The 22,769-nt window shown below is 39.3% G+C and overlaps 1 protein-coding gene across 9 annotated transcripts in view; it reads left to right on the top strand.

The window, feature by feature from the left end:
- The window catches only part of CSMD3 (CUB and Sushi multiple domains 3), a 1,302,111-nt gene that overhangs the window by 563,391 nt on the left and 715,951 nt on the right, over positions 1-22,769 (top strand). For all 9 annotated transcript variants that reach the window (XM_051844773.2, XM_051844775.2, XM_051844772.2 and 6 more), the window contains one exon: positions 17,544-17,668. In XM_051844773.2, the coding sequence (XP_051700733.2) occupies positions 17,544-17,668 (125 nt within the window). The remainder of the gene's footprint in view (positions 1-17,543; positions 17,669-22,769) is intronic.

The following is a 22,769-nucleotide window of genomic DNA, read 5'->3' as shown; positions in this document are numbered from 1 at the left end:
GGATACCTGAAAGAATGGTTTGGTATATGTGCGGGAAAGAGGATAGATTGGTTGCCAGGATAGAGGTGGGTGATAGACTGTAGAAGATAAAGTAGAAGTAGGAAGTAGACAATGACTGACTTCAATTTTCTTTCTCAAAGATCTCTTATATTTAAGATTTATTTATTCTTTAAAAGGCAGAATGACAGAAAGAGGGAGAAAGAGGGAAGAGGAGAAAGAGAGCAAGAGATCTTCTATTTTCTGATTTACTCCAAAAATGGCCTCAATAGCCAGGGATAGGCCAGGCCAAAGTCAGGAATTCCAACCTAGTCTACCACATGGTGGCAGGGGTCCAAGTCCTTGGGCTGTCATTTGCTGCCTTCCCATGCGCATTAGAAGAAACCTGGATTGGAAGCCATGCAGCTGGGACTCAAACCATACTCCTCATAGGATGTGCATATCATAAGCAACAACTTACAGAGCCACAGTGCTAGCCCCCTTTCCCAAAGATCTTAAGCTTCAACTAGAAAGCTTTATTATTGGTTATTACATGATAACTAGTATATTACATGATAACTAGTAATGATTATTACTCCTGAAATATATTCAAATAGATACTTGCTCTATTTATTACAAATTCTACCTAACTACTACTTCCAGCTAATTACTATTTTATTAATTCTGAAACCTCAAAATTATTGACATTATCTAAAAACTTCAGTATAAAAGTTAGATGTCTTGAGCTCCACGTAAGAGTTAAGGTCAAGAACTATGATTACATATCAAGATAACCAAAGGACCACGATACTTCTGGCTCCTGGGACACACTTTGTAAAATCACTTATATACAAAATAAATGGATTACAAATCAACTTAATAATATGCTTATATAACATTAAATATTTTCACATTATATAGCTTCATTTTTTAGAAAACTTTTATTTATTAAATATAAATTTCCAAAGTACAACTTATGGATTACAGCAGCTTTTCTCCCCCATGACGTCCCTCTCACCCACAAACCATCCCATCTCCTACTCCCTCTCCCATCCCATTCACATCAAGATTCATTTCAATTATCTTTATACACAGAAGATCACTTTAGTGTATACTATGTAAATATTTCAACAGATTACACCCACACAGACATAAAAAGTATAAAGTACTCCAACCTTATTTAGACAAAGCCATAATCAAAGTGGAAGTTCTCTCCTCCCTTCAGAGAAAGGTACTTCCTTATTTAATGGCCTTCTTTCCACTGGAATCTCAGAGAAATCTTTCATTTAGTTCATTTATTTTGCCACAGTGTCTTGGCTTTCCATGCCTGCGAAACTCTCATGGGCTTTTTAGCCATATCCAAATGCCTTAAGGGCTGATTCTGAGGCCAGAGTGCTGTTTAGGGTAGCTACGTTTTTTGAACCAAAGTGATTTCAGTGTCTCAGTAATTTATTTCCAAGTTCTCAATACAAAAATATACCAATATTTCTCTTTGTTAAGCAACTGTGTCTAAACAGCTTAGGAATTTATGTTCTAATAATTTAGCATTAAAGAACTTCTCAAAGCTTAAAGTCAGACTGGATGTCATCACATCATTTTTTGATTCAGAGTAAAATGATGTAGTGCTTACTTTTTGTCACAGTGACCACTAGAAAATTCAGCATCACAAAGAAATGTCATTGAAAGAAAAATAGTGGTCTAATGTTAAAACTGCAAACTACTTCTTAGTTGTCACTAATTTCCTTTCAAAATTTTGAAATTCCTTTCAAGAATTTAAAGTACACTGTAATACTTTTATGTTGACAGTCTACTTTGTTAATTTTAATTTTAGATAGTAAGGAATGAAGGACAAAATTGAAAAATGAAGAATGGATGTTGACACATTTTTTTGTTTTATTTTGTATTTTAGTAAGACCTGTTGCATGACTCATGTACTACTTCCTTCATTGTCAGAGTCCAGACAGCCTTGTAATATTTATAATTACACTATAAAACATCAACAAATCTCCCTAGGCTCTGCATTTTGCCTGTATCTAAACTAGAATGCCTATCCAAGAGTATGCCTTCATTACTGTTCTCAGAAATACCTCCTATGTATTTATGTAGCAGACAGTGGCTAGACATTGGATGTAGGAGATGAAAGGCTAAGCTATAATCCTTTCTGCCAAGAGTTTACAGTCTTCAGCTGTATCTTAGTGACTCAAAAGTTGCTGCCTATCTTTTAGCCCTTTAACACCCATTTGTATGCCTCTCTGCTGTCCTGTATGTTTCCATATAGGAGTCTCTGGGATTGAGTACCTCTTCTCCCAATACGGCTTGTTGCTAATATGTTTAGAAGGCCATAGATGATGTCCCAAGTATTTGTGTTCCTGTCTCCCATGTAGGAGAACTAGATGGAATTCCTGGATCCCCATTTTAGCCTGGCAAGGCACCTACCATTGAGGCCATTTGGGGAATGAACCAGCAAATACATCTCTTTCCCTTTATGTCTCTTCCTTTCTCTCTGTCACTGTGCCTTTCAAATAAAGAAACAAATAAATAAAACTTGAAAAATAAGAAGGAAAGTAAAATATTTATTCTCACTGTAACCTTTAAAATACAATGAATAACTTTAGTGTAGCTCAGAAATCAATGTATATAACTCTGATCTGTGCTAACAGAGGCTCAGAATGTGATGCAATCATTTCCTGTTTCTCTGGTTTTGTACATTATGATCTGCAACTCACCTATTAGTTTGTGGGGAGATGAAGAGATGATGAGAAGATGGCAGATATTGGACCATGTCTTTCCTAACAATCATAATAAGGTATATTGCAATACCTGCTAGAGCTGTAATAAAAAATTTCAACCACTCGTAGTATCTCAAATTCTTGCTTATGGATAATTTATTTTTAAGTTAAGAGAATCTATAGCCCACTTCTGAACTCTTGATAATATTTATACAACTATTTTTATTTAAGAATAATATCTAAAGAGATTTTTTGAATTTTATAGTTGGGAAAAAACCTGAGAGGTCTTCTCCAGGTTACTCCCCAGTCCCCAACACCTTGTTCGGTTTCAGAATTCAGATACTTAGATTTGTCCAACACTTATTAATATATTTAATAATATTAAGTGCCTTGTGGATTATTCTTACATATTTTCATTTCTTTAATGAAAGAATAAATGATATTGACTGGTAACAACTACAGGAATAGATGAAATACAATTTTATACCAAAAAGTGCTTTGTAAATGCAAATGCCCTATTCCAATATTAATTTTTAATATTCTTTTAAAAATTTATTAAAAGATTTATAAACTTGATTGCTTTGGATAATTTATAACATCATGTATCATGAAGTCAAGCTCATGTGTGTGTTCGGAACTTTTTTTACTCTGAGGTAGATTTGCCATTAACTATTTAAACCTCAATTTCAAGTGGCTTATTTATGTATGGCAACTATTCTTTTTTTCCTCCCTTAGGATTTATTTATTTATTTGAAAGGCAGAGTTAGAAAGAGAGAAGGAGAGAGAGAGAGACAGAGAGACAGAGAGAATATATATTTTCCATTCATTGGTTCACTCCTCAGGTGGCCACAGTGTCCAGGACTGTGCAAGGTCAAAGCCAGGAGCCAGGAGCTTCTTCTGGGTCTCCCAAGTGGGTGCACGGGCCGGGGACTTGCGCCATCTTCTGCTGCTTTCCCTAGTGCTTTACCAGGGAACTGGATGCTGCCCATATGGGATGCTGGCACCTCAGGACACAGCTTATTAACCTGCTGCACCAAAGTGCTTGTCCCCCATGGTAGCTATTCTTAAACACAGATTTATGGTCATTTGGGAAAATCATTTTTTTTTCTTTTCTGCAATTAATGGTTTACTGATATTATAATATTAAAATTTCATGATAACAAGCTTTGGAAAATTAGAGACAAATAAGAATTATCTTCTTCTGTTAGTTCACTTACATCTAATGGAAATGTGAAGGAATATAGAAGCGGAAGTGGAATAGCAGTGGGTACAGTAAGAGCTAATGTGATATTTACCTTACCTTGTTTTAAGACATGCTTATGTGAGCTAGATTTTATGCATATGCCCACATACAAACTTAAAGCCACTACACTAGTGACAAGCATTTGGCACATCAGTTAAAATGCCACTTGGGACACCCACATTCCAATCTGACTACACAGTTTTAGTCATTTGGGACAGTGGTTAAAACACTGTATGGGATCATCTGTATGGGATATCTGCATCACATATCAGTGTGCCTATGTTAGAATACCAGTTCTGCTTCCTATTCCTGCTTTCTGCTAATGTGCACCCTGGAAGGCAGCAGGTGCTAGCTGAAGCACTTGAGTCCTTGCGACTCTCATGGGAGACCTGGACTGACTTCAGGACTCCTGACTTTAGCTGGGCCCAGCCTTGGATGTTATGGGCATTTTGAAGTGAACAAATGGATACAAGATCTATCTCTATATGTCTATCTGTCTGCCTTTTAAATAAATTTTAAAAATCATGAAATAATTTAAAAAGTCACACTGGATAGTGGAAACCGTACTAACCTAAACACTAGCCTTAAATCTTTTCAGACCTTGGCTCCTTCAAATAATTTCATTTTACATCTTAGTTTACAGGATCATAAATCTAATCAGATTCTGATCTCTATTCCTATCAGTAATTCTCTTTTGGATGATTACAGCAATAAAAATTATAGCAAACATGTCATGAGTTTTTCATTTAATACTATTTGAAAGGCTTATTATGTTCAATTAAATTTTTCATCTTTAAATATTTGTGTCCTAAAAAATTTTTATTATATTTTATCACTTTACTATATTTATATTGTTTTTTTCTGAATATTGTGTTTCCTTCTAGCCTTTTTTTTTTTTTTTTGACAGGCAGAGTGGACAGTGAGAGAGAGAGACAGAGAGAAAGGTCTTCCTTTTGCCGTTGGTTCACCCTCCAATGGCCACCGCGGCCGGCGCACTGCGCTGATCCAGAGCCAGGAGCCAGGTACTTCTCCTGGTCTCTCATGGGGTGCAGGGCCCAAGGACTTGGGCCATCCTCCACTGCACTCCCTGGCCACAGCAGAGAGCTGGCCTGGAAGAGGGGCAACCGGGACAGAATCCGGCACCCCGACAGGGACTAGGACAGGGACTAGAACTCGGTGTGCTGGGGCCGCAAGGCAGAGAACTAGCCTAGTGAGCCTCGGCGCCGGCCAGCCTTTTTTAACAGTAATTTTCTTTTTTTTTTTTTAACTTTAATTTAATGAATATAAATTTCCAGAGCACAGCTTATGGATTACAATGGCTTCCCCGCAATAACGTCCCTCCAACCCGCAACCCTCCCCTTATCCACTCCCTCTCCCCTTCCATTCACATCAAGATTCATTTTCGATTCTCTTTATATGCAGAAGATCAGTTTAGCATACATTAAGTAAAGATTTCAACAGTTTGCTCCCACACAGAAACATAAAGTGAAAAATACTGTTTGAGTACTAGTTATAGCATTAAATCTCAATGTACAGCACACTAAGGACAAAGATCCTACATGAGGAGTAAGTGCACAGTGACTCCTGTTGTTGACTTAACAAATTGACACTCTTGTTTATGGCATCAGTAATCACCCTAGGCTCTTGTCATGAGCTTTCAAGGCTATGGAAGCCTTTTGAGTTCACCGACTCTGATCATATTTAGACAAGGCCATGGTCAAAGTGGAAGGTCTCTCCTCCCTTCAGAGAAAGGTACCTCCTTCTTTGATGACCCATTCTTTCCACTGGGATCTCACTCGTGGAGATCTTTCATTTAGGGTTTTTTTTTTTTCCCCCCAGAGTGTCTTGGCTTTCCATGCCTGAAATACTCTCATGGGCATTTCAGCTGGATCCGCATGCCTTAAGGGCTGATTATCAGGCTAGAGTGCTGTTTAGGACATCTGCCATTCTATGGGTCTGCTGTGTATCTCACTTCCCATGTTGGATCATTCTCTCCCTTTTTTATTCTATCAGCTAGTATTTGCAGACACTATTCTTGTTTATGTGATCCAATGAGGTTCCACCTCACCCCAGTTAGAATGGCTCACATTCAGAAATCTACCAACAATAGATGCTGGCGAGGATGTGGGGAAAAAGGGACACTAACCCACTGTTGGTGGGGATGCAAACTGGTTAAGCCACTATGGAAGTCAGTCTGGAGATTCCTCAGAAACCTGAATATAACCCTACCATTCAACCCAGCCATCCCACTCCTTGGAATTTACCCAAAGGAAATTAAATTGGCAAACAAACAAGCTGTCTGCACATTCATGTTTATTGCAGCTCAATTCACAATAGCTAAGACCTGGAACCAATCCAAATCCCCATCAACAGTACACTGGATAAAGAAATTATGGGACATGTACTCTATCGAATACTATACAGCAGTCAAAAACAACGAAACTCTGTCATTTGCAACAAGATGGAGGAATTTGGAAAACATCATGCTGAGTAAATTAAGCCAGTCCCAAAGGGACAAATATCATATGTTCTCCCTGATTGGCAACAACTAACTGAGCACCAAAGGAGAAACTTGTTGAAGTCAAATGGACACTATGAGAAACAGTGACTTGATCAGCTCTTGTCCTGACGGTTGATGTACAATGTAATACTTTATCCATTTTAGTATTTTTTTTTTGTTCTAGTACCATTGGTTGAACTCTGTAATTAACACACAATTATTCTTAGGTGTTTAAATTTTAACTGAAAAGTGATCCCTGTTAGGAATTTGGAAAACGTTATGCTGAGTGAAATAAGCCAATCACAAAGGGACAAATACCACTTGTTCTCCTTGATAGGTGACAACTAACTGAGCACCAGAAAGGAAACCTGTTAAAGTGAAATGAACACTATGAGAAATGGTGACTTGATCAGCCCTCACCCTGACTGTTGATGAACAGCTTAATATGTTATCCCTCTTAGTATTTTTTTTTGTTTGTTCTACTTAATACTTATGGTTGAATACTGTAATCAATACACAATTCTTCTTAAGTGGTGAAACATAACTGAAAAGTGATCACTGTTAAATATAAGAGTGGGAATAAGAGAGGGAAGAGATATGCAATTCGGACATGCTCAAGCTGACTTACCTCAAACGGTAGAGTTAGAAACATACCAGGGGATTCGAATTCAATCCCATCAAGGTAGCATGTACCAATGCCATCTCACTTGTCCCAGTGATCAATTTCTGTTCACAATTGATCAGAATGATAGGACTAAGAACCAAAGGGATCACATTTAACAGTAATTTTCTAAGGCATTATTACTAATTTTCTTTAAAGAAAATCATTATCCCAAATGTGTGCTTTTCTCTTACTTTCCAATACAGTTATGGATCTGTATACTACTCACTTATAAAAAATTACTATGTCTATCTAGGATTGAAATTTTATTTAAAAATTCTTAATCAAAACACAGAGTTTGACCTTGTAAATGTCAGATAAAAAGACATAAAATAACTAACTAAAACAAAACACAATAAGAAATGTACAATACAAAGATTTATGTCATAGGCTCTAGTAAAATTGAACATACCAATAAAAATGCAATATTTTTTAAATACTTTTACTGAATTTAAATTTTGAAATCTTATTAGGTATAGTTCCAAGGATTTTCAAGGATTCTGAGGTGCTGACTACAATTAATTTTGGAGGTGAAGTAAAAGGGCCATTTTATAGTAATCATTTTCCTTTTTCTGAAGCTAGTGTCATAAGTATTTTTACAACTCTTGCTTTTAACTTAGTTAGCTATACACCTAATAAAGAGCCGTTCTTATAGTAAAAGTTCCATTTACTGAAGTACTTTCCTAGTCCTCTTGTATTTCTTTTTGAACTACCCATTCTTTGGGATTGTCTCCTTTGAAATTGCTCTATTTTCTACATAATGTGTTACATTTCCTAGAAGTATGTGAATACAGGATATAGACCACAAGCAAGATTTATCCTCAGTGCTGGAATGAATTTATTTATTTATTTATTTATTTATTTATTTATTTATTTTTGACAGGCAGAGTTAGTGCGAGAGAGAGAGACAAAGAGAAAGGTCTTCCTTTTCCATTGGTTCACTCCCCAAATGGCCTCCACAGCCTGTGCACTGCACAGATCAGAAGCCAGAAGCCAGGTGCTTCCTCCTGGTCTCCCATGTGTAGAGCCGAAGCACTAGGGCCATCGTCCACTGCTTTCCCAGGCCACAGCAGCGAGCTGGAGTGGAAGAGGAGCAACTGGGACAGAATCCGGCACCCCAACTGGCACTAGAACCCGGGTTGCCGGTGCCGCAGGCAGAGGATTAGCCAAGTGAGCCACGGCAGCAGCCAGTGCTGGAATTTAAACTGAAGTGAAATAGATTATTGGAGGTTTTACTTGAAATTATGTACAATATACCAAATTTGATGAAATTAATATGGTAGCAGTTGACTTAAATATTGAATAAGGTAGTATATGATTTTCAGCATGCCAAATAGATGCCTAGGAACAATTTCTAGAATGGTCATAACCAACAGTGCAGGACGACAGTAAATACAAACTAAAATACAAAGGTATGTGAATGCTGAATTGGATTATGCTTCCATTTGGCAAAGTTTTGTTTCTGTTGACACTATCTGTGGAAAAGAATAACATTCATTTTGTAAGTTAGTTGAAATGGACAATACAAAATAAGAGTATGGTGTTGGGCCAGGTGTTGTGGCACAGTGGGTTAAGTCACGTGGGAGGCTCGCAAATCATATCAGAGTCCCTGGGATCTAGTTGTACCTCTACTTTCCATTCAGCTTCCTGCCATTATACCTGAGAAGCAACAGATGTTGTCCTAAGTATTTGGGCTCATGGGAGACCCAGATTGAATTCCTGGCTCCTAGCTTTAGGCTGGCCCAGCCCCAGCTGTTGTGGGGATAGGGGAGTAAACCAGTAAGGTGACGATTCTCTCTCTCTCTCTCTCTCAAATAAATAAATAACTCTCAGGAAAAAAAGACTATTGTGTTTTATTTATTCTGTTTTGTGCAAAAGTTTCAGGATGTGTTAAAAATGCCTTCAAATATTAACATTTTATCAATAACGTTTTAAAATTAAGATTATTTATCATTCACTATGAATAAATATTATTGACAGATAATTTCTATAACTTACAAATCAGTAAGTTGATATTATCATTTTTACTACCAGCTTAAAATGAGTAGTTAAATATTTGAGAGAGGAGCTGGCACTGTGGTGTGGTAGGCAGAGCCTCACCTACGTTCAAGCATCTCATATGGGCGCCGATTCGTGTCCCTGCTCCTCTTGCAATACAGCTCCCTGCTTATGGCTTCGGAAAGCAGTGGAAGACGGCCCAAGTTCTTGGGCCTCTGTACCCTCGTGGGAGACCCAGAAGAAGCTCCTGGCTGCTGGCTTCAGATTGGCTCAGCTTTGGCCTTTGTGGCCATTTGGGAAATGAACCAGAATATGGAAGACCTCTCTCTCTCTCTCTCTCTCTCTGTCTGTCTCAAATAAATAAATAAATATTTTAAAAAAAGAGTTAAACATATTTATAAGCATATATTATTTATATTTCTCCCTCTGTCTGTCTCTAACTCTACCTCTCAAATAAATAAACAAATCTTTAAATATATTTGAGAATGACAAAGAGAAACAGTGACAGAAAATAATAGTATAAATAAGAAGTAATTAGAAACCCACAAGGAGTGAATCCAAAACCAAGTGGAAAAATGGCTCTACTGAAGAAGGTCAATTGTTTTGCTTTTAAAGAAATGAAGGGAGAATGCATTTGAATAAGAAAAAAATTTGCATGTTTTTCAAAAACATCTGTCAACATTGTGCAGCTTTCATTTTTAATTTTTTAAAGATTTATTTTATTTGAAAGTTAGAATTGAAAAGAGGCGCAGAGAGAGAGAGAGAGAGAGAGGTCTTCCATCTGTTGGTTCACTCCCCAAATGGCCGCAATAGCCGGAGCTGCACCAATCCAAAGTAGGAGCCAGGAGCTTCTTCCAGCTGCCCTGCTGCTGAGGGTTCTGCATTCTCCTCATTGCCCTTGGGGTACAACCCTGGATGCCAACAGGATACCACTGGTGACCTGCTCTGTTGAATCTGAGGATGGGAGTTACTGTCCTACCTAGCTACCTTTAAAAGTATTGCAGCAGGAGTGGATAGTTATTTGTAGCCTTACAAATTCACTGTCTCATGGAGGATGAAATATGAAAACACAGGCACAGAAGGGCAAGTGAACATTGAGGCAAGGTTTTCACTAAGGAAATAATGAAGATAGTATATCTAAAGACCAGGAGGGCATCTCAGAAAAGAACTGAGAGCTCACTCTGCATTCTTACTGGAGTTTTATGGATTTGGGTATGGGCTCTCTCCCTTGTCCCTCTTTGGATTGTCTCACTGGGCGGGGAGTGGGGAGGCTTTCTGGATGTGGGATTTCTAAAATTCCTCCTAGAGCTTCTTAATAGCCCCGTTGGTGAAGGGCAGATGAGTCTCTCTTATCTGCCTCCAGGCTGAGGGCTGGGACCCACCCAACCAGGTTATTGAATGGTGGTAAGGCTTTTGATGTGTAATGCTGGTTCCTTACTACTTTTCTTCCCTGATTCAACCACACAAAAGACTCACCCAACAACCTTATTGAAGAGCACTGCTTTAGTAAGTAATTGCATCTGCATTTTTCCTCATTCTTCCACACAGAAATCCCAGGGTTTTTTTTGGACCCTCAGAAAGCATGGGTTCATATCTATATGATATGATGGTTTTATGCTATCAAACTAAAGATGTGCTCACTTATTTTAGAATGTTCTATATAATTGAATAATATAATAATGTGAAAGATTTGATTTAGCTGGGAAGGGCAGATGTCTATTTAGTGTTGACAAATTGTAGCCCTTATAGCTTGTTTTGCAAATGAATATTTTCCTAGAAATTATATCTATCTATCTATCTATCTATCTATATAGAGTGACACTTACATAGTTGTAATTTTTCTTTAAGCATGACTCAAACATTAAAACAGTTCATAAAATTTGAACAGTGAATTTGTTCAAGACACCTATTTTCTTTTTATTTATTTATTTTTTAATTAATTAATTTATTTATTTATTTTGACAGGCAGAGTGGACAGTGAGAGTGAGAGAGACAGAGAGAAAGGTCTTCCTTTGCCCTTGATTCACCCTCCAATGGCCGCTGCAGCCGGTGCGCTGAAGCTGGCACACTGCGCTGATCCGATGGCAGGAGCCAGGTACTTCTCCTGGTCTCCCATGGGGTGCAGGGCCCAAGCACTTGGGCCATCCTCCACTGCACTCCCTGGCGACAGCAGAGAGCTGGCCTGGAAGAGGGGCAACCAGGACAGAATCTGGTGCCCCAGATCCGGTGTGCCAGCACCTCTAGGCGGAGGATTAGCCTGTTGAGCCACGGCGCCGGCACCTATTTTCTGATTATCAACTTTTGTCACCGGAGAAAAGAGTCATGGAAGCTGTGGGGTTCTTGTTTTCATGCAAGAAAGAATTCAGGCATGAGCTAAAGAGTGAAGTGATAAGTTTTTTTATTGGGGATAGGGCATCTATCAGAATTGAAGGGATAGAGAGTGCCCAGCCACTTGGACTGGGAGAGAGCAAAGTTACATAGTTGAATGGAGAGAATACACCTTGGGCAAGCCAGGCAGGTGGCTCAGCAATGAGCAGAGTACTGATGGCACCATCTTTGTTTAGACTCCTCCCCAGATTTGCTGGCGCTGGGCACAGTAGAGGGGCTTCCCTTAGGGAGTCTGTGAAGTTTTTTATTGCCCCATGTTATCAGGTCAGGTAACCCATTTGGTCCTGAGGAGAGAGAATTCTCCTGGGAGCTTTCCATGGGGGAAGGGCTTGGAGCACCTGGAAAGTTAAAGGCTATCAAGGTCTGGGCAGGACTTTGAAATGCAGATGCTGGACTGCTGTAGATCTCAGTTTCCTTTGGCCCTTCTTGCACACATAGGCTAATTTCTGACTTCCTACCTAACAGTTTGATTCTGCTGAAAATATTTCTTACTATACTGATTATATGTTTTAGTCTAAAATATATTCAAGTGTAGCTGTTATTCTGTATAGAGATACTTACAGATGCCCACGTTTCTTTTGGATTTCCTTCAGTAGTGCACAAGAAATTAATGGCTTTCACCACAGAAATTAGTAATTAGAAATATTTGACATTTTAATAGTTTGGCTCATGTTTAAAGAAACATTTAACTCCTCATTTAAAATGCTTTTCTCCATGGCATAGATGTTATAGAGAAGTGAAGTTTCTATATTTTTATTCTAAGTCCTTGCCTTGCATAAAAAGGATTTCTTAGTGCTGGCACATACAAAGTAAATTTTATTTAAAAGGTGAGAAAACACACACACACACACACACACACAAATACACATGAGCATGTGATCCCCATACAGAGAAATACCTATCATGAGTGGGCAGTGGGCCTGTTGTAGGCTAGGTGCAATCTAAAGTCTCTATTTCAGGCTCTTGTCTCTTACCTGGAGAAGCATTCTAAGTACAGGCATAAAGCTAAAATTGAAAGAAACTAAACTAAAAAAAAAAAAAATGTTGCTGACCAGGTAAATGGCATGTGACCCAGTGTGGATGTTACCATCTTGGGGGGGGGGGTGTTCCGTTGCCCAACTTTTGGTAAAGATGGAAGTCCTATTGGTGGCCATCACCCTGGCAACCACATGATTTTATTTGGGGCAGAAACTCCACCCTTTGCAGCAGGAAGAAGAGTTTAAATGCTATGTTTGTAGTTCTGCCTTCCTAACACTAAATGTAGTTACTGGGCAGCAGAATCTGCTTTAGCAGGTGATACCAGAAATCAGCAAATGCTAAGTTTCACTAGCATGCTCCATCTAAATCAAAAACAAGAAAAAGTTTAGTCACATCAAATCCTGTAAAAATAATAGCCTATGTTCCAGCTTTCCATATAATATAAATTAGCATTAAAAACACATTACAAACAACCTGGAAACATTCATAAATCAGCAAACATTAACAAACTGGCCCACATTTTCCCCATTCTATGTCCAAAACCCATTAATGCTAGCAGTGTTAGCTTGTGGCCCTAATCTAGCTAGTACCTTATCCCACATCAGGCCCAGAAGGAGAAGAGGGTAAGGAAGGAAAAACAGAGAGAGCACCCCAGCTCCTCCCCCAGTCATGGTTCTCCAGCAGAAGGGAGAGATAACAACACCTCCCAGAACCTCCTCTTAAGAAACAGAGAAGTCATCTGTGAGTTTTATGGTATCTCCATAAAGTTCCATATGGAGTCTACTCAACATATTTACATGGTGAATTCCGCCTTCAGGTCCCAAATGAACCCCTGCAACTACGAAAATTAGAAACAATAAAGACAACATTTGCATTTTAGTTGACCTTCTTGAGCTTTGAACATTGAAAGAAGAGAGACTGGTAACAGAAATTTTCAGGATTTAGAAACCATGTATTGCTGAGTCAGAAACCAGTTGAATTCCACTTACCACACTGCCATTTCTGGAGTGAATTTCTACTGGCTGGCTCACCAATTTATTATGGGCTAGGTAGGGTTGAATGTCTCTATTCCAGGCCATTGCCTTTTACCTAGAGAGGTATTCTAAGTACAGGCACAAATATGACATACAGGGTGATCAAAGTTTATTTAAAAGGTGTGGGTGTGGAAAACACACACATGTGGTCATTGTTCAGGTATAGAGTGGACTGGGAGGGGAAAGATATGTGAGATAGAGAGAGAGAGAGAGGTGTATTTCAGTACCCTACCATGTCCAAGTCCATGGGAAGAGCAAACTCCTTCCCATTACCAGCCTCATATGTGGTTGGAAAGGGGAATGATTCAGCTCCCGACCCTAATCTGGCTACCTGCCTTATCCCATATCAGGCCCAGAAGCAGAAGAGGGTAAGGAAGGAAAAACAGAGAGAACACCCCAGCATCTGCACCAGTCACGGTTCTCCAGCTGAAGAGAGAGAGAGAACATTTCCTAGCACTTCCTTTTAAAAGATAGTGAAGTTATCTGGGAGTTTTATAGTATTTCTCTATAATTCCATGTGGAGCCTACTAAACTATTTACATGGTGAATTCCCCTTCATGTCCCAGATGAAACAGGGACATCCTGGGAAAGAGAGCATTTTGATTGATAAGAAGGAGAAATGAATTACACATGGGTGGAGCTTGCAGATACCTCCACTTCACTGATTCTACCAAGCTGCCTGCCTAGCATATATCAATAACACATCCTTTAGGCATAGAATAGACTTAGAAATTTTTTTTTGACAGGCAGAGTGGACAGTGAGAGAGAGAGACTGAGAGAAATGTCTTCCTTTGCTGTTGGTTCACCCCACAATGGCCGCTGTGGCCGGCGCACCGTGCTGATCCAAAGCCAGGAGCCAAGTGCTTCTCCTGGTCTCCCATGCGGGTGCAGGGCCGAAGGACTTGGGCCGTCCTCCACTGCACTCCTGGGCCACAGCAGAGAGCTGGACTGGAAGAGGAGCAACTGGGACGGAATCCAGCGCCCTGACTGGGACTAGAAGCCGGTTGTGCCAGCACCACAGGCGGAAGATTAGCCTATTGAGCCGCAGTGCTGGCCGACTTATGACAACCATGGATCATGGACCCAAATGCCATGCATGTTTTTAAATCACACGTAAGCCAATCATAGGCAAAATATTACTTTCCTATGTGCCCAAGAAGAATCCTTTTCTAACTTTCTTTTTTGTGTATATTATTCCTCTCTTAATGCTTCCAGTTAAACTTAACCCCCAAATCATTCATTGTAGGAAATGTTCTATGTGTGTTATGGGCTTGGGGTGGACAAAGAGAATAAAATATTTAATTAGGAGTTGAGGAATGGTCAGTAGCTCCATGTGTAATCTAAAATTAGATTGAGTCAATAATATGTAGGTAAAATGAAGAAAATAGGAGTTTTTGGGACAGTGGACATTGTGAGAAAGGCCATAGGTAAGAGAAAATATTAATTAAAGCTAATAATATTTGGCCTACAGATTATATATCAAGAAGATGATGTGGAAGGCTGTGAAAGTTTGAAAATAAAAACCATATAAATGGGCCGGTGCTGTGGCTCACTGTCGCTACCCCATTCACGGAGGAATGACACCGGACCCTGCTCTGTTCTTTTTGCCCAGCCCTTCCTGGGTTAGCTGCCGTTCCCTCACTCACGGAGGAACAGCACTGTCCCGGGTTAGCTGCCGGCTCCCCCACCTCCGTGGAGGGGCGGCACCCCCGCCGCTTTCCCCACTTTCGCGGAGGAGCGGCACACTGTCGGCCGGCTCTCTCAGGGGTTGCTCAGGGGTTGCTCAGATGTTCCTGGTGCATGCTGTCTCTCTCCTCCTTTATAGTCCTCTTCCACCAATCCATGCTCTGCTGCCCACACGCCGAGCACGCTGCTCTCCTCCAATCAGGAGCAGGATCAACTCCTGCAGTTTATTAGTCGAACTGGTGAGGCAGCAGTGTAGAAGTTGTTTACTGTCTCTCAGCGCCATATTGTGGGAGATCAGATGCATAGAATTAGTCTTAGTTCCAGTAATTTAGTCTAGTCTCAGTTGCTCCCCACAGCTCACTAGGCTAATCCTCCGCCTTGCGGCGCCGGCACTCTGGGTTCTCTAGTCCTGGTTGGGGCACCAGATTCTGTCCCGGTTGCCCCTCTTCCAGGCCAGCTCTCTGCTGTGGCCCAGGAGTGCAGTGGAGGATGGCCCAAGTCCATGGGCCCTGCACCCATGAGAGACCAGGAGAAGCACTTGGCTCCTGCCTTCGGATCAGTGCGGTGCGCCGGCCTCAGCGCTCATGCTGTGGTGGCCATTGGAGGGTGAACCAACGGCAAAGGAAGACCTTTCTCTCTGTCTCTCTCTCTCACTGTCTACTCTGCCTGTCAAAAAACAAAACAAAACAAATAAATGGGCAAAAATAAGTTCTCCCTATCAGTACTTTGATATGTTATGAGAGTGTAATTTTTTTTTGGCAGGCAGAGTTAGACAGTGAGAGAGAGAGAGAGACAGAGAGAAAGGTCTTCCTTCTGTTGGTTAACTCCCCAAATGGTTGCTACAGCTGGCATGCTGTGCCAATCCAAAGCCAGGAGCCAGGTCCTTCCTCCTGGTCTCCCATGGGGTGCAGGGCCCAAGTACTTGGGCCATCCTCCATTGTACTCCCTGGCCATAGCAGAGAGCTGGCCTGGAAGAGGGGCAACCGGGACAGAATCTGGCGCCCCAACCGGGACTAGAACCCAGAGTGCCGGTGCCGCAAGGCGGAGGATTAGTCTAGTGAGCCGCGGCGCTGGCCAAGTTCAATATAATTTCTACACTTAAAATAGATCATTTTTATCATTTTTAAAAATCATTTGAAAGTATTAAGTTCAGTTTTAAGTCCTGGGCTGTACAAAAACAGGCAGAGAGACAGATTTTCCCTGTAGGACATAGTTGGCCAAACTTTGGCCTCCACTATTTTAGTTGTTGTCTTTTTTTTTTTTTTTTTTTTGTAGAGTTAGACAGTGAGAGAGAGAGAGAGACAGAGAGAAAGGTCTTCCTTCCACTGGTTCACCCCCCAAATGGCTACCATAGCCAGAGCTACACCGATTTGAAGCCAGGAGCCAGGTGCTTCTTCCCAGTCTCCCATGAGGGTGCAGGGTCCCAAGCACTTGGGCCATCCTCCACTGCCCTCCCGGGCCACAGCAGAGAGCTGGACTGGAAGAGGAGCAATCGGGACTAGAACCCGGCACCCATATGGGATGCCGACGCCACAGGTGGAGTATTAACCAAGTGAGCCACTGTGCCGGCCCGTCTTTTTTAAAAAAACAAACAAACAAATAAAAAAACACTTTTATTTATTTACCTGAGAGGCATAGTTATTGACACAGAGAGAGAGGGGTCTTCCAACTGTTGATTCACTCCCCAAATGTCTGCAAAGCCAGAGCTGAGAAGATGTGAAGCAGGGAGCCAGGAGCCTCTTCTGGGTCTCACACATGGGTGCAGAGGCCCAAGCATTTGGGCCATCTTCCACTAGTTTCCCAGGCCATCAGCAGGGAGCTGGAATACAAGTGGAGCAACTGGAGCTCAAACCAACACCCATATGGGATGCTGGCACCTCAAGCAGATGCTTAACCCACTGGACCACAGTGTCAGCCCCTAAGTTGTTTTCTTAGTTGACTCCTTTTCTGTAATTACATTTACTTTTATGAGACTGACAGGCTGCCTACTGCACTAAGGAGGCAGGTAGCACTTACTTTTAAAGTGGCCTCTACATTATTCCAAAAATATATTTTTACAGCACAGATGTGATCATATAATTACCCTGTGTGTCAAGCTGGAGGTGAATAGTAACTGTTCAGGAACAGGCTGGGTGAGAGTATAGACCTGAGTACCTCTGCAAAGAGAAGGCAAGGAAAGCGATAGAGATGTAAGATAGTGTGAAGGTTGTAGAGATAGTCAGCCACTGGAAATGAAGTCCATGAATGTCCCTAAGTGAAAGATTTATTTACTATTGTAAATTATCTAAAGAAGTGCAGCCTATTAATATATATTGCTAACAGTATGTTTTATTCCTTTGTTCAACTTTAGCCTTGGATCAACTGTGCAGTTCTCTTGTGATGAAGATTATGTTCTACAGGGTGCAAAGAGCATCACCTGCCAACGGATAGCTGAAGTTTTTGCTGCTTGGAGTGACCACAGACCTGTATGTAAAGGTAAAGAAAAGTTTCAAAATAAGAATATTTTGTAATAAGTACAATTTAATACTTTAACTTTTGTTTTATTGAATATATATTGCAATCTCAGAGTCTTTATTTTAAGGAAACATTTAGCTCAAGTTTTAATGATATTTATTAATGATCTGTAATCTGTTATGTCGTGTGTTATATTTCTAATGAATTTCCAGTTCAGTGATCCTGTAATAGACTGAAGCATAAAGAATATAATTTAGGCTACTGGACACTTTGCTGACATTTTTTAAGATCACAATTGCCCTCTCCATGTAAGCATTGATATGAATATTTTTAACCATAATTGTACCTCCACTTGTAGGTTCTGACGTTTTAATTGCTTTTTCTCCAGTTATAGTAAAGTGGTAATAACGGAGATAGAGCCTGGGTTTTTTGGTTAGTTTACTTAAATAGAGACAAGACAAGGACTTTTCTGGCTTACCTTTTACCAGTAATTGCAGATAATATAGGAGCCTACATCAAAAGCTAATGGAAATGAAATTAAGAGATAAATTTATTTTGGTGCAAAAATTTTTGAAATCCATCAAGTAAAAAAGTTTATGGAAAATGTTTATTATGAAAACACTGTGCATAGATTTCAAATATTTTTACACCAAAATAAACATATTTTAATTCCATTTCCACTAACTTTTTTTTTGGAAGCAGTTTTTTTATGGGGACCATTTTTAATAATATGACCAGAAACATTGCAGAAGAAGGTGCACATACACTTCATTGGTTAACTGGGAAGAGTCTGTAAGGTGGACAAAAGCAGTAAAGAAAAGGGAATTCCAGGAAGAAGTAACAGTATTGCCAAGGTAGAGATATACAGCTGCATAGTATGAGCAAGAAACTTAAAGCAAAAGAACCCATGGAAACATTTATTTTGATATTACAGGTTCATTTATCTGCTAGGACTAAGTATAATGTGTTTCCAATTCCTGCCATACCACTTGACTTACTACTTACCGTCTGTTCCTCAGCTCTCTTGTTTTTCCCCAGAAACCCTTTATTTATAGTATACAAACTTGATATAGTTCATAAATAGAATTTAAGGAACATAGTGATTCGTTACACTCTATCCACCCTCCTACCCTTCTTCCTCCTTCCTCTCCTATTTGCATTTTTATTTTTTACTAAGTATCATTGCATATAGGTGTGTATGCAGTGTTTATAGACTTGCCGTAAGTGGAATCCAATTATTATGTTTCTAATCATATTTTAAAATTGTCCAATTTTAGTCTTGTAGGAACTGGTAAAATTATCTGTTTACCTATCATCTATTTTTTGTATTATCGGTTTTACTGATTATATACATATTAATATGTGTATAATGCAAAAATGACAGAAGACAAAACTGACTTGACTCAGGATAATTTTAAATGTTATGAAGGGGAAGTGAAATTTTGTATAACTACTTGGGAGAGAAAAGAAAGGATGAGACAGAACCAATTTTGGGTAACTTTCGATGATTTAAATAGTTTAAATTCATTAAAAATATTTATTCCATCTGATTTGTTAGTTAAATTTCAAGAAACAGTTCACAATGCAAAACAACATGCAGTTATATGGTACAATGACTACACACAGTATCAATATCATCATATTCAGGTATTAAAAAATTTTAAGTCAATATGATTAGACACAGAAACAAAGATTTTCAAGAACCCTTTGACGGAGGTCAGACTAGTTCTCAACAGCAAGAACTTAGTAATGCTGCCAGTAGAAGTAAAAGCTACTTTTCAAATTTAAATGCCTGTCACTGACTTGTGACACATTATACAAATAACTATGGGCCCCCTGTGACAAGGTATGAATAACTATAATTCAGTGGTATTATACTTTTCCTTGGCTTCTATATTATTATACTCTTTTTCTGCCTTCTGCCTTCTGCCTCTTTGCCATCTGATCCAATTGTTCATTTACCTCTCCTCTTTAGGTTTGACTACTAACCGTGAAAACTGATCTTCCTGCCCCTTCAATTGTCCTATCTCCTAGTCCCACCACCTTTCTTCCAGTGAAATACTTACATATAAATTAAACAACATTTTTTCTCTGAATTTCATAAAATTGAATTGGAAAATGAACATTTTATCCTAATCTACTGTTATGCCTGATTGTTTGTTGTGATAGTAGTCTCTCCTTTCCTTTCCCTTCGCTTCCTTCCCTCCTTCACTCCTTCCTTCCCTCCTTTCCTCCCTCCCTCCTGTCCCTCTATCTTTTCTTCTAACCTTCCTTCACTCCCTCCCTTCCTTGCTTTCTTCCTTCCTTCTTTCCTTCCTTCCTTCCAACAATAGCATTTCTGTGTTTTTCACTGTTTCAGTATTTAAGATTCCTCTATCATTTCTCTCTCAGGGAACATTTTCACTGACACCATAACCTGAAGTTTTTCTCACAGAAAGTGTGAAGTCAGGGGAATAGATAAAGGGTAGATCTGAGAGTTCCTGTAAAGGGAAGAATAAATATTATTTCACAACCTGCTAGATATAGAAGGAGAAAGTTACAGGAAGTCAAAATCTGCTAAGTATATCAGACTAAATCTTATTTTGTTGTTGTTAATAAGTATGAATAAGCCGGCGCCTCGGCTCACTAGGCTAATCCTCTGCTGTGCAGTGCCTGCACACCGGGTTCTAGTCCAGATTCTGTCCAGGTTGCCCCTCTTCCAGGCCAGCCCTCTGCTGTGGCCAGGGAGTGCAGTGGAAGATGGCCCAAGTAGTTGGGCCCTGCACCCCATGGGAGACCAGGAGAAGCTGGCCACGGCAGCCATTGGAGGGTGAACCAACGGCAAAGGAAGACCTTTCTCTCTGTCTCTCTCTCTCACTGTCCACTCTGCCTGTCCAAAAAAAAAAAAAAAAAAATGAATAAACTGAAAAATAGAATTAAATGAGACGACATTCACATTTATGATATTGTCATCATTGGTACCATTTTTAAGTTCTTACTGTGTGCCAGGTGCTATGCTAACTGTTGCATACACTTTGCCCCATTAAATCCTCAAAACAAACTAATAGAGGCACTATTATCTGCATTTTATGAATTAAATGCATAAGGCATAAAACTCAAATGGGTGAAAAATTTCAAAGCCCTTAAAAGAATTAAATAGAGGACAGAAGCCAGATTTCAGAGTATTAAACAAGGAATAGAAAATGAAAACAAATGCAAGGAACAGATCTTTTCCACTCAGTTGGCAGTGGCAACTCAGAGTAAGAAGAGAAAATTCCCAAGTTCAAGTAATCTTTCCTGTCACGTGTAGATGTTCGTTCATTACTGTCCTCATTCATAAGACTAACAAAATGACATGTAATGCAATAATGGTAAAGATAAATAGTGAAATATGGATGATAAGAAAATAAGGTAAAATAGTTACATGATCTCAGATTTAAAATGATATACAAATGTGTAAATGATTTTTAAAATGGTTTGTCTATTAAATATTGTGAGATAGTTTAAACAAAAGAATAGAAAATAAAGGTACTAAAGAAACAAGTAAAATTTTTCATATTTTTGAGGCATTTCCTTTATAAAGTGGATGTTTTATCTTTTATAAGGATTGCTTTCTTTTTTTCTTTCTTTTTAGGAATTATTTATTTATTTGAAAGAGTTGCAGAGGGGGAGGGGGAGGGGAGGGGAGGGGGAGGGGGAGGGAGAGGGAGGTAACGGGTGCTTTTCCATCTGCTGGTTCAGTGCCCAGGTGGTCCTAATAGCCAAGGCTGAGCCAGGCTGAAGCCAGGAACCAAGAGATTCATCTGGATCTCCCAAATGGGTGGCAGGGGCCTAAATACTTGGGTAATCATCTGCAGCTCTTCCTAGGCCATGAGCACGGAGCTGCATTGGAAATGCAGCAGCTGGGACATGGACCAGAGGCCATATTGGATGCTCTCATCTCAGGCGTGACTTTACCTGCTATATCACAATGTGCCCCAAGGGGTTACTTCCCTCAATGACCTGTCAATGAATAGAACAATAATCTGTATGAGACTGATTTCACATAATATACTCCATTTAAGTTGAAATTAAGGCTGTAAAGGGCAATACAGTGATCATAATACCTTCAAAATGGTACGTACGTCCCACGTATCCCAAGTGTCCTACCTCAGTGTTACATAAATTAGAAGTGTGCATTTTGTGGTAACAAAGAATTCAAAAAAATGATAATGGTTCAAGAGATTAATACTAATATGGAAACCAAATCTCAAAAAAGGAGTTACAGGCAGACAGTGGAATATATGGTCTATATAAAGTAAGACTAAGACTAAAAACCATGTTTTTTTTTTTAACTCAAGACTCTCATTTTGATAAAAAGGATGAATCATATTTATGATTATAAATTGCAGAAATAATGTTTCATTATTTTGTTACTTTAGATAAATCTTGTGGGACAGGAGCAGCTCTGTAACTGACTTAAATCTCAGGAAATATTTCTTCAGTACTAATGCATGATTGTTTTTCATAGATATGATGAAGGATACTGGTGTCATATGTATGTATATATAATTTACATATATGTAAATAAATTCAGCAGTCATTATCTGGGTGGTATAAAAAGTGCTTGTTCAAGATATTATTTCATCTAAATTCATATCTTTTTACAGGTACTATTCAGGAATATATAGCTTTATTTTCTCATTGTATTCAAGGCACATATGTGTATGGTTTAGAAAGTACATTTTGCTGCTAGACATTTCTGGTTATGGTGCTGAAAACAGTAATGGAAGAAGTATGGTGAAATAGTAATTGAAGTTTGAAATGAGTATCCACTGTGAGTCTGAACAAAGAACAGTTCCCATGTCTCATGGGTGCTTGGACAGAATAATTATGCTTTTTTTCGACAGAGCAGAATAAATAGCAGTATCAGTGCACTGCACCTTTGAGAGATTATTAAAATAGCTGCTGTCTATGTATTACGTGTTTGAGCAATCAAGAAATAGTGATTTTAAAGGGACCAAAAGTTCACACAGATTGCAAATTATTAATTAAAATAAAAAGCAAATCAGTAATTAATATTAATGGATTTTACACAGACTCAGGCAATAATTCTTATTCCCTTAATGGGATATATATATATATATATATATATATATATATA

Source organism: Oryctolagus cuniculus, chromosome 6, assembly GCF_964237555.1.
Source record: "Oryctolagus cuniculus chromosome 6, mOryCun1.1, whole genome shotgun sequence".
NCBI classification, from domain to species: Eukaryota; Metazoa; Chordata; class Mammalia; order Lagomorpha; family Leporidae; genus Oryctolagus; species Oryctolagus cuniculus.
Note: the sequence above shows the minus strand (reverse complement) of the source record. Positions and strands in the feature narration are given on the sequence as shown.